This window comes from Perognathus longimembris, chromosome 4, assembly GCF_023159225.1.
Source record: "Perognathus longimembris pacificus isolate PPM17 chromosome 4, ASM2315922v1, whole genome shotgun sequence".
Classification (NCBI taxonomy): domain Eukaryota; kingdom Metazoa; phylum Chordata; class Mammalia; order Rodentia; family Heteromyidae; genus Perognathus; species Perognathus longimembris.
The window spans coordinates 78,940,473-78,954,222 of NC_063164.1; the positions used below are offsets into that span (position 1 = coordinate 78,940,473).

The 13,750-nt window shown below is 33.1% G+C and overlaps 1 protein-coding gene across 1 annotated transcript in view; it reads left to right on the top strand.

Annotated features, from left to right (window-relative positions):
• The window catches only part of Lrp1b (LDL receptor related protein 1B), a 1,711,024-nt gene that overhangs the window by 1,149,709 nt on the left and 547,565 nt on the right, over positions 1 to 13,750 (top strand). The window contains exons 24-25 of the mRNA XM_048345540.1: positions 7,789 to 7,986; positions 8,984 to 9,188. Coding sequence (XP_048201497.1) covers positions 7,789 to 7,986; positions 8,984 to 9,188 — 403 coding nt within the window. The remainder of the gene's footprint in view (positions 1 to 7,788; positions 7,987 to 8,983; positions 9,189 to 13,750) is intronic.

The following is a 13,750-nucleotide window of genomic DNA, read 5'->3' on the forward strand; positions in this document are numbered from 1 at the left end:
TAATGATGCAATGAATATTCATATACACAGTTTTTAGCTGACATGGATTTTCAATTCTCCTTGGTGTATAACTAGAATTGGGTTTGGTGTGTCACGTGACAAATGTTGTAATGCTATGGTAATATTTAACATTTTACATTGCTCTCCAGGATGGTTGCATTATTTTAAAATTCTATGAGTAGTACAACAGTGTCAATTTATCTACATATTTGGCATCAATTATTACCATCCTTCTTTCTAGTTTTATCATTTAGTCAGATGAAGTGGTATCTCAGTGTGTTTTTGATTTGCATATGTCCAAGAACAAATTCTGTTTTGCATTTTTTAGTTGATGTTTGGCCAGTTATATCATCCCACAGAGAAATGCTACTCAGATATTTTAAATTGGGTTATTCATACTTTTATCATTTATTTTGTATACAAGACTTTAGTCACATGAATATTTTGAAAATATTTTCCCATTTTCGGTATTGTCACTTTCTTGGTGGATTCTATTGATGAATATATTTTTATTGTAGTCTATAGAAAAAGAAACATTTTTAATTTAGATAAAATTAAATGTGTCCTTTACTATTCATGCTTTTGATTAAATCAGCCACTTTTTTAGTGAGTCACTAAATATGTAATATGTAGTTTATACGAATACATTTGAGCTAAAATTATGTGACTGTTAGATATAATACATCATTTTGGCACTTACATTTACTTCTATGATATGCCCTGCATTAATTTGTGTATGTGGAGTGAGATAGGTTACAACACCATACTTTAGCACATGAAAATCTCATTCCTTCATGACTACGCCTTTAAAGGCAAGTTTTCCTCTACTGACCATTTATCTGGCACGTGGACTCTGAAGCCCCTGTGCTCCCATCAATGACTTCTGCACTATGTGTTTGCAGGCCTATCATGAATATGAGATGGGATTAATATATGTTGAATAAGGCATATTGTACTGTTGGAAGACATTATTTCCTGTATTCGTGGAGGAGAGAGCTTTTAGTATCACTTATAAACTAGTTCTCCATCACATTAACTGTTCATATTTTTTATATTGTCATATACCCCCCCTCTCATTTTTTTTCCTTTTGTGCCAGACCTGGGGTTTGAGCTCATTGCTTGAACACTAACCCTGAGCTGTTTTGCTCAAAACTACCACAGCTCAATTTCTGACTTTCCAGTAGTTAATTGAAAATAATACTTTCATGGATTTTCTATCCCCAGCAGGTTTCTAGCCAATTCTCAGATCTCAGCATCCTGAGTAGACACGATTATAAATGTGAGCTACCAGTGTCCATCTTACTTTTACATATTTATTATTATTATTATTATTATTATTACTGAAACTTAGATGATGATGATGATGATGATATAGATTTCCAAAGAGGTAATGATTCCATATATCAGATTATGATTACAATGCATATTGATCAGTGACACCCCTTTTATTATTCCCTCTCCCATTCTTACCCTCAAGTTACAAAGTATAACTTTTACATAATGTATACTGTGTAAAATGACTGAATTAATTTTTCTTCTTAATTCCTATGTGTTTATAGGTTTTACTTCCTATATGTAATTTAGGTTTTTGGTTTTGATTATTACTGTACTACAATCCTGCACCCCTACTGGAAACACTATTGTTTGAAAGAATAGATTTGTGTTTATTTTTAGTTTTGGTGAAGTTAGGGAGATAGTGTCACTTTATTGAATTTTCATTTAATTATAATTTTCTTGTGCATTTGTACATTCTAATATATTTTATCAGTCCTTGGGCTTGAACTCAGGGCCTGTGTATTGTCCCTGGCTTCTTTTTGCTTTTGCTTCAGGCTAGCACTCTACCACTTGAGCCACAGCGCCACTTCTGGCTTTTTCTATATATGTGGTGCTGAGGAATCAAACCCAGGACTTCATGTATACCAGGTGAGCACTTTGCCACTAGTCCATATTCCCAGGCCCAACATTTGTACATTTTAAAATCACTTACTCTGATGACACATATTTTGTGCATTGCAATATAATCCATTTGCAAATTGTTTTGTACTTAAACAAGATGTATTCTTTTTTGATGGTTTGTGTTTCTGTGAATTACTTGGGTTGAGCTGGTTTACTTTTCTCTTCAAAACATCTTCAATACTATGAGTTGTCTTCCTTTTTCTCAATCTGATGTAGTTCATATGTTTCTCCATAAAATACTGTCAAATTTGTTTTATGAAATTTCAGTCTATGAGACATATTACCTCAGGAATCTTGTTTTATCTGTTGAATTATTTATCTTATCATGAAGACTGAAGTTTATTCTGTATTGATAATTTACCAGAAATTCTAAAGGGGCTGATATTACTATTGTTTTAAGAGGAATTCAAGATTTTCCACACATAAAATTTTAACATGTGCCTTGCATGAGAAAAATTATTTTATTCAAAGGATGAGGACAGCGAGATCCAGATACTTCGTTTTTGTCTTGTATTTGCAGCACAGGCAGTATAAACAGGATGTGATCTTCAGTTGTAGAATTTCTGTCCACATCAGTTGGAACAGAAAAATCTATAATTTTGGTTCAACACTTTCTCAAGTAGAGCATGAAAGTGGTAGCAGTGAATGAGCTTTTAAGTATTACTATAGTATAAATAGTCTCCCTTGAAGAGGAAAAAGCATGTTTTACAGTATTTTTCATGCTGAATTACCTTGCTCAGCATACATGTCACACCAAACAATTTGTGTTTTATTTATGAGTGTTTCTTAGAAGCTGCATGTGAAAATTTCTTCTGTTACTGCTTGGAATTTATATTCTTTACATGATTCACCTTAAGGCTAAGAATGTAGCTTACTATTAGAATATTTTCTAGGGTCTAGACTTTGGTCCTTAGTACCATACAAAAAGATATATACGTATTCCCCTTGGGGTCAGTTCTGGTGCTTGATCAGGATCTGGCCACTGTCCCTGGGATTTTTAGTACTACCATACTGCTCTGACACTTTATCCACAGCTCCGCTTCCAATTTCGTTGGGAGTTTGTTGGAGATAATAGTTTCACATACTCTCCTGCCCAGTTGGCTTCAAACTTTAATTCTCAGATCTCAGCCTCCGAAACAGTTAAGATTACAAGCATGAGGCAACAGTACAATGCTAAGATAATTTTAATTATCTTAAAGACATATTTAGCTAGAATGACGGAACATTCCTTAAAATTAAATAGTCAGTATAACTTATACTGCACCTCAGTGTTAGTATGTTTACTTAGATGTACAAAGACTCAAGACATAGTCCCCAGCAATGGAAAAAATAATGTTGTTCATATTTTATTTCCATTAAATTATCTTTTTAATACACATTTTCCATTTCATCAGAATGTTTTTCTTGTCAGTTATTAAAAGCACAAATAAATTATATAATTTGATTTTAATATAACTATAATATCTACTCTGTTAATTGTTATTTAACATTCCACAATTTTTGTTATATATCCATTAACATTAATTTATTCTTTAAATCTTGTATAATTTGTGTTAGACTCTGAAAGTTTTTTGTTTTATTAAGCCCTAAAAGTAATTTTCTAAGGCTTATTTCTAAAACTTTTGTACTTCATTTATTAAATAAATTATTTTAAGCATTTTGAAAATGATTTTTTATTGAGATGGAATTTTCTAAATTCTCTTTTTCTCCAAATTGTATGAAATTATAACTTATTTTGTCATCACACAGTTAAAGTCAGTACTTTATTGAATGTATTCTTGAAATAAAACTATCATTGAAATATTTATTGAAATTAATAACAACCAGGTACCTGTCCTAAGATAGTGAAAGTGGCTCCCCACTAATAATGTAACTTTTTAAATAATCTTGATTTCAGAAATGACATTGAAATACAGTTAGGCAGAAGCAAACTACTTAGGATGTAAAGGTTTTGGTCTGATGATGTCTAAATACATTTCCCTTTTTTGAAGATATTATTTCTCCCATCAATATTCTAGCATATCTTCATATATTTAGTAATTTTTAATAATTTTCTTCTCATGTTTTTTATATTTACTTTCATTAAAACTGTGCATGTATTCTTTTTTGTATTTTGTATCCCCAATTGTCACAATCTCTAGATAGCAATTGCTTTTTGTCTAAAAGTCAGACCTATTCATTTTATTGAATTCATTTGCTCTTCAGTAATAGTTTACTAGTTGAATTACTTTATAATTAGCTATGTGGTAGCTATTGGTAATTTTAACATGGCATTTACATTTTGTGATTTTTATTGTTTTTGTTTGTCTGTGTCAATTAGAACTTTCAATATCATGTTAACACTATTGCTGCTTTCATGATTTTTTACCCTAATTTACTGGGCCTAATTGTAATTACTGTTCTTTAAGCATAACTGTACATTATTGATTATGATTTGGTTTTCCAAATGTATTTGTATATGTAAGTTCAGTTTCTAAGAGATTACTCATAATTGATTCATAATTTTATTGCATTAATTTTTGGAGATTAAAAGATAAGTGATTTTCTTTTTTCCCAACTAGCACGAAGAGTTACACTAATAAATTTCCCCTGACTGAAACTATTTTGTATTTACAAAGTAATTCCTTTTTAGTCATGTTTCATTCCTTTATCACTAGACTTTATCCATATTTAAGCCGGAAAAACAGTAACTAGTCTTTAAGTACTTGCTTTTTGTCCTCTCCTTTTCTGTAGTTTTTAGTCTAGATTTTTTTCACTAGTTCTCATTAAGATATAATTAAGAGCTTAATTGATGAGGTTAAAAGATATCACAATCAAAATAATAATAGAAATGGCATAGTAAATGTTCTTCATGCTCCTTGGTAACCACACTTTCTTCCCTTCTGAACAGAGTGCTTGTTTTTTTCTAGAGTATCAAAGAAATAGATTCATTGGTTTTTGTTTGTTTGTTTGTTTTCCCTGTCATGGGCCTTGAATTCAGGACTTTAGGTTTGGGCTTGTCCCTAAGCGGCTTTTTTTTTTTTTTTAAATTTTTATTTATTTATAGTCAAAGTGAAGTACAGGGGGATTACAGTTTCACACATAAGGCAGTGTGGACATTTCTTATCTAACTTGTTACTTCCTCCCTCATTTTTGCCCTGCCTTCTGCCCTCCCCATTTCCCTCTCTGTCAATGAGTTGTATGAGTGCTACAGTTGGTTTAGATCACACAATGCTGTTGCATTGGTTTGTCTTTTATCCTTTGTCCCTCCATTTTGATATCCCCCCTTCCCTTCCCTAGTTCCAATACATGTATATATAATATCCTGGGTTCCCCAATCAGTGACAGTGACATAAGAAGTAAAACCATGGGAAAGAAAGACAAACGAAAAAGCCATAATTTCACATGCTATGTTGAAATTAACAACGATAAAGTACTTGTTACTCTGGGATAGTGCTCTACCACTTTGAGCCGAAGTTCTACTTTCAACTTTGCCAGGGTTTGAATTGCAATCCTCAGATCTCAGCCTCCCTAGTAGTACCTAGGATTACAGGCATGAACCATTGGGCTTTTAAAGCCTAAATTCTCTGACTTGTAATGCATGTTCTTTCATCATTTAGACCCCTTCCAGTATCTGTATTTGCAAATGTGCTCTGAGAAAGTCCTACTTCTGTTCATGTTTTTAAATAAGGAATTTGAAAAAAAAAATGGAGTTCCTGTGGTGGTAGAAGTGGCTCCCCATGATGTGCCACATTTTTTATATTTGTGCTCCACTGATACAACTACAGACATTCTTTTTCCTCAGGCCTTTCTCCATTTTCAATAGATCCTCTTATAATAGTGTAATTTGGAGTAACAAAGTTGTTTTTAAGGTCATTGAAAGCATAGTATTTTTTTCCTTTCTCCTTCCTTCCTCTTTCCATTTTCCTTCCTTTCTTTTTTCTTCTTCTAGTGTAATATATTAAGGACAAGGCACTATGTTATTACTTTAACACCTTTTATGGATATCAAGCATATGTTTCTCTAGCAAGAAGCTTTTGCATCCTTTACTTACCACTAAAGGGAAAACCCTAGCCCAAGGGATGAGAATACTCTTTACTGAAATGTCACTGGTTTGAACCCATGCTGAAATTGTCTGCATCATAATTCCATATATTCCCTTAAGTGATCTCTAGGTTTTAAAATACATAATACTGAACAAACATCTCCCTGTTAACATGATGTTTTATTTAGTTTTTTTATTTTTTTAATTTTCTTCTTATTTATTGTCAAAGTGATGTACAGAGAGGTTACAGTTTAATTCATTAGGCATTGGGTACATTTCTTGTACTGTATACAACCTTACTTATAAGTAAAAATAAAATATTAAGAATACTTCAGTAAGTTCCTCACATATGCACAGCTATTCAAGGAAGCAGGTTTTAAATCCACATCTTCAATGCATTTTAAAATCATATTTACTTTTACATTTGTATTTATTAAGATAATTTGCAACATGTAGGGTAAGTTTGCAAAATCATTTAATTTGATTCTGGATAAAAAACAGATTATTTTGTAAATCCACATTAAGGTTAATAATATTTATCTCCTGAAGAGGCTCTTTACCTAAAGCAAGCAATTCTTTATTCTTCTTATAAAGAGTCAAACAGCAGTTCTTAGTACAAAGTTGCTTATTACTTTTTTTTAATGTAAGTATGTATCTGGCAAAACAATTTGTTCTCTTCCGTTTTTTGTTTTTTTTGTTTTTTGTTTTGTGAGTCCTGAGGCTTCAACTCAGGGCCTGACCACTGAGCCTGGCTTTTTTGCTCAAGGCTAGCACTGTACTATTTGAGCCACAGCACCACTTCAGGCTTTTTCTATATTTGTGGTGCTGAAGAATCAAACTCAGGGCTTCATGTATCCAAGAAGAGCACTTTACCACCAGACCATATTCCCAGCCTCCAATTTTCTGTAATTTAAAATTATAGTTTATTTTTTAATACTTGTACTTTGAGACATAAAAAATGGGTTACTTTACTTACAGTTTTGCAATATTATGACAGTTAAATAAGAGGTACAGTCAAACTTCCAAATATAAAAAGGCTTTAGTTATGAATGTAATACAAAAGACATTGAAAATGAAGATGCCCCATGTATATCCACAGAACAAAAGAAAATTAGAGATTTCATTGGTAAAGAAAAAAAATGATAAGACTCAGTAGCTCTTTAGAAAGAAAGCTTACTGACATTTGCATATCTGATCAGCAGTTGGCTTGGATGGTGTTACCAAGCATGGACCCTTAATTTTAACTTCAGGCTGTGAGACTTTATCTCTAATTGCCAGGTTAAACTAGTCTTTCAAAGTCAAGGACAACAAAGCCCATATCCCTACATTCCTTCATAAAAATCATTTGCATACAAGTTTAAGAAATAAAAAACCGCATGAATTATTTGTTTTTCTAGCTATATACAAATCAAAGATTGTTTTGTTTTGTTTTGTTTCAAATTGCTTTTCCATGTTGGAAATCACTTCTGTAGTAATAAGGAAATATATAATACATTTGATTTTGAATGAATGGACTTTTTTTTTTTTTTGGCCAGTCCTGGGACCTGGGCTCAGGGCCTGAGCACTGTCCCTGGCTTCTTTTTGCTCAAGGCTAACACTCTGACACTTGAGCCACAGCGCCCCTTCTGGCCATTTTTTTCTATATATGTGGTGCTGGGGAATCAAACCCAGGGCCTCATGTATACGAGGCAAGCACTCTTGGCACTAGGCCATATCCCCAGCCCTGAATGAATGGACTTTAACATCAAATATTTTAGCTCACTAACTGTAAATATTTTCTTAAACATAATAAAAACATTAATTTTCAGATCCCTTTGAAGCATTCATCATCTTCTCCATTCGCCATGAGATTCGAAGAATTGATCTACATAAAGGAGACTACAGCTTACTTGTGCCTGGGTTGAGAAACACCATCGCCTTGGATTTTCACTTCAACCAAAGTTTACTTTATTGGACAGATGTTGTAGAAGATAGGATATACCGGGGCAAGCTTTCTGACAGTGGAGGTACATATCATATTATTTAATTTCATGTGCAAGTTACATTTGAAGGGGAAACATTTACAAAATAATATCAGAATGAATTATGATTACTCTTTGACATTTAATTATTTAATTCCTCTCTCATATGAGGAATCAGGTGTGTTGGGGTAAAAGCTTATAGGTGGGGTCCTGTCTCTGTGTAGAAAGATGATAGATTGATGGATGGATGCATTGATGGATGGATAGTGCTTATAAAATGAATGTTTTTAATTGTGAATTTGAAATGTGTATAAATAAAAATACTGGTTGACATTACCAAATACCTAGATTATATTAGTACATAGAAATGCATTTTTCTATTATTGGTGTCAATGTTAAGTGCAACCGGTTTTATGGCGTAGGGTTGGAAGTGATTGGTATTTGGGGCTTATCTTTGGTCAGGTTAAATATACTAATATCTCTATTATTCATCAGGCTTAAAAGGAAGGATAGAAAGAGATACAGAGAGAGCTTAACTCTGGAATCCACCACACAGAGACAGCCTCAAGCAAAAAGATGGGTTTATTGAGGAAGCAATATAAGTTATTCCAGATATTTCCTTACTTCATTACATCATTAAATTTCAACAGCTTAACTAAATTATAGATTATTACCACCATGTTTTTTATGGTTGTTATTGTTTCTGAGAAAAGGTCTTGATCTTTAGCCCAGATTTGTTTGCACTAGCAATCCATGCTCTGCTTTCCAAGTTTTGGGATTGAAGTCATGTGCTAGCTTACATATTTTATTCTTTGCAATAATCTCTTGCTCTGCCTTAAAAGTCAGAAATAACCTTACCTGAATTGCTTCAAATATCTATTCTACTAGTATGGAAAGAATTGAACGGATGAACATTTTCAGATGAGAAATTTCAGTAATTCTCAGTTTAAGGATCAGTTTCCTCTATGTAAGGTAAAATTTTAACCTATTGTTCTCAATTATCTGAAAGGACTTTGAAGTGCACTGGTTTCTTCTTCTGTAGGTGTCACTGCAATCGAAGTGGTTGTAGAGCACGGATTGGCTACACCAGAAGGCCTGACTGTCGACTGGATAGCGGACAACATCTACTGGATAGACAGCAATCTAGACCAAATCGAAGTGGCCAAATTAGATGGCTCTCTAAGAACTACACTCATAGCAGGAGCCATGGAACATCCCCGGGCCATTGCACTGGATCCAAGATATGGGTAATGAAGTTTGCTTTAATTTACTCATAAACTAGGATCCAAACGGTTTATTTTGTACATAGATACAATTCATTACAGAAAGTTCCGTTAAAAATGCCATTCTTCCAAATAATATGAGACTCCAATTGAAGCTATTTGTACTCTTCTATTGTCCCCCCCGCCGCCCCCCACCCCCCAAAGTGATGCCGTAATGGTTTCTGTAGTTGGAAACCACAGGACCAGCCTTTGTTCTAAACAGTCACAGATGTTAACTGTCTTTTACCCACTATTTACTTTGTATGTTCTTATAGTCACTGGAAAAAAAATCAGAATAAGCTTGAAGAAGTCCAGCAATGAGATGCTGACTATTGAGAAGTTTGAGATACAAAAAACCTGATTCTGAAAAGCAAAATTAAATGCTAAATGACTGAGGTCGCTGACTCTTCTGATGTTTTGTGTTTCCTTGTTAATAAAAAGCCAGAAGAGAACCATCAAACTGAGAGCCAAGAGAACATGAGTTCTAATCCTTTCGAGGCATTTGATCTCTGGGCAAATCAATTCTACTGTATTTTCTTGGCCTTCAGGATTTTTTCTCTTCTGTAAGCAAAGATTATTGTATCCTTCTCAATAGTTTATGAACAAAAAAATCATAAGCAGACTTAGGGTAGATATTACGCAATGATACAGAACAATACTAAAAAGCATGCTGCAATTACTATGAATTATTTATCTCCTTGATAATTAGTTTGTAAGTCAAATGCCATTGTATGTCTAACCAGTTTTTAGAAAGGACATTTTCTGTTTTATTTTTTTAAACTCTGTACCATTAAATTACAAATTTCAAGAAGCACAAATCAGAAACCAGAGAGAGCCATGAGGATGTATAATGAGATACAGAAGAGAGAAATCAGTTGAATTAGATTTCTGACCAAGCCCTTTGACTTTCCCTCTTGTCTATGCACAAGATTCAGAAGCCAATAGATCTGGAACTTCATTTGCTTTCTTATTTCCCAATTCATACAATGAAATTTAAAAAATGAATAGCTTGTCTAGAGCAGAGATTCTAAACTGATAACCTTCGCTAGTGATTTCTGATTTAACTTCTACAGTGCTTGAGATATATGTGAACCAGTTTACCGAAGTTTAAAATACTGATAGGTCTTACATCACACTCTGGATTAATGTATATTTTTCAAACAGGGAGATCTGGGTAAGGATGAGTGAAATTCCACTTTCTGTTCATGATGTGGCAAGTTGTAAAGGAGACACAATCTGCATTTACCCATTTTATACGCTTTACCTGTAGCAATAATTAATCGGTTAAAAAAGGCTAATTACAGTAAGAAATGCACTTCATTTTCAAGACTTTTCTTGCAAAATTAGTATGGTTTTGGTCCAAAAAGATTTTCATTTTTAAATCTTGCCCCCTCTCCTATTCACCCACAAAATTGCTAGCCCTTTATCTACACAGGTTCTCCATAAACTTACCACTAATGTGACTGAGATCTTATTCCCATGACCATCTTATTGGTACGAGAATGCTCTGCTCCAGCAGAAAAGTGACAGTTTGGCTAGAGATGCAATTCTAGCACATGTTGTAACAGGAGAGGCAAATTGAGAACACTTTCCAAATTACAAATGTTACCAAAAGACATACAAAAAATAGAAACGTATTTGAAAAGAGTGATCAAGCAGAGATGTTGGTTTGAGGAATACATTGTTCTTGTTATTGTTTTTTCATATAGCGTTGTACTCAGTGAAAGTGCTCAGGATAAATTTATCTATATAGAGAATCACCTGGCAGGGGAAAACATGAACAGGGAACAGAAAAGGACACAAAAGCTCCTTAAGTGAAAATAGGAAGTATTATTTCAATGACCCAGAGCATCTTCAAAGTGAAAGATCCTCTCATGTTTGATTTGTTAGTATACAAAGAGAGCTTGTATATAGGAACAAAAATTAATAATGCTTTTTCAAAAGGATGCCTTCTGTGACTAGTTGTTACTCTGAAGTTGTGATCCTAATTATCATAATTGAAATAAGAATTAAGTAAAATAAAGTAATCAAATAAAACAAGGTGAGACAATAATATCTCTAAAATTGTTTCAGAAATAAAATTGCTTCTGGAGTTTAGATGACATTATTTGTTCTTTGTAATCTTAAGAATTAATTGAAAGGTTGACAGGTGTATTTGTTTGCATTAATTTGACTGGATTGTTATTAATAAATTATTTAATAGGATATTGACATGAGTAAAATTTTTCGGTAAACACCTTAGAGATATAACAATTATATTTAATTTTTAGGCAATTATTAATGTAGTCACACATTTATAAAATATTTTGGTAAAAAGTTCTGAGATTATTTTAGACATGGGAACTTTCATAGGATAAGCTGAGAACAGGCAAAATACTCATTAGGAAAGGCACCAGAAAAGCACAATAAAAAATAAAAAGAAATACTATTTAAACTAAGTTTATTTCCTTAGTGATATGTAAAATACAAACACAGTTTTCCATTGTCAAATCATTTATAAAAGATGTAAGGAAGTTGTGAATCAGCATTGACAGGCATTAATACTTATATAAAAGTTTTCATTTTAGAAGAAATCCCTGGACAGTTATTGAGAAGTATGATTTGTCCAAGTCCTGCCATGCTTCCTACTAAAATGCAAGCTTCTTCACAGGAAGAGAAAAATGCTAAGAGATCTGAAACACATCACAGGTCTTGGTGTATATAATAGTGCTCAATCATTGCTTGCTAAATAAATATGAGTATATATGAGTAGACTTTGTTTATTCGCAAATTGGATTCTGTAAAAGATAGGTAATTAGTAAGACTAAACTTTGTCTACAGTAACAAAGTAAATGAAAGATTTGCATGTAGCCAGTTAATGTTCTTAGTAATGCAAAGAAAAAGTACAGGCTGTAACATTAACCCCATAAAATATGTTTAATTCATGTGTGGTTCCTACAGCCACCAAGGTAATTTATTGTTTCAAAAATAATAGTGGTTTTAGCCTGCCACCATGTCACCTTGCTACCTTGTTTTAGCATCCTGGATTTGATTTCTTTTTTTCTTTCTTTTCTTTTCTTTTCTTTCCTTTCCTTTTCTTTTCTTTCCTTTTCCTTCCTTCCTTTCTTTTTTCTTTGTTTCTTTGTTTCTTTCTTTCTCTCTCTCTTTTTTTTTTTTTTTTTTTGCCTATTGTGAAGCTTGAACTCTGGACCTGGGCATTGTCCTGGAGCTCCTTTTGCTGAAGGATGGCACTCTACCACTTGAACCACAGCCAACACTTCTGGCTTTTTTTTCTGTTACTAATCAAAGATAAGAGTCTCATGGTCTTTTTCTGCCTGACTGTCTTGGAACTTTGACCCATGATCCTCAGGTCTCAGCCTGCTAAGTACGTAAGATTACAGACATGAGCTACCAGCACCTGGCTAGCATTTTGGATTTCTACCTATGTCCCAAGGACAAGTTATTCCAAGGAGGCAAATTGAGATCCTTAAGGAGGAATCACTTTTCTTTCATTCCATTTTAAAATTTTGCACTTATATGGCTGAGATGACCTAAAAGATTGTACAAATCCTACTGAAACATAGAGGTATTATAAGAGAATCACAAGTCCATGAGGGTTCAGAATCTGCATCTACTTACATCATGTCATAAATGTGCATTACATTTATTCCTTCTAACTGCACAGCATGGTATGCCACTAGTGCCAGTATTTAGTTTTCATGTGACATTGTACCTGAACTCTAAAATCACAATTGCTTTGGTAAAAACAGAAGGAATGATTATGAAGATTAGCAAGAAAACTACATGAAATTTTAATTTCGCCTTAGAATATTATAAATGAAACTAATTTCTATACATTGCTAGTTTTAGAAGACATAAAGATTATGGATGTGTAACTTCTTTTTTTAAACCAAGATATTTTCTGTGCAACTTCCATAGCTTGACCTCGTAAATGGTACAAATAGTCCATGGTCTATTGGCCCAATTTAATCCAGCTAGAGATCAGCCCATCAGTGCAGAACTTCAGAATCCATAGATTGTAGATGCTTTTTGAAAAGCAATTGCGGCTGAACATTTTCATGTGTCCTGTACAAAGAGATATTTAGTCTTTTTATACCTGAGGAAAGAACACAACCATTAAAATGCTAATAGATTCTATTTACAAAAAAAAGAGGAAAGAATTATTTTACTAAAACATCACTTTGGAAGGTGTACAAATGAGTGCCTAGAATTGTATGAAACAATGATCCATGAAATCAACTTTTAAAATTGGTTGTGTGAATGACTCATGACGAGGTTAAGAACAGTTTTAGGCTGACGTTACAATTACAAGTATTCTACTAAAGTTGATGAAAATTTAGTACCACAATTATCTCTGTAGCAGACACATACTTATACTGGTAGGTCAAACTGGGAGGTTTGCAGAAGAAAAGATGGATCACTTAACTTAGAAATCTACACAGTATCCCAAGTTGCATTTTCTTCTCACTAGAATCCCATTTGAATTCCACATACTTACTTCTAATTAAATTATTAAATTTAATAATTGAATTGAATAGAAAACGTAG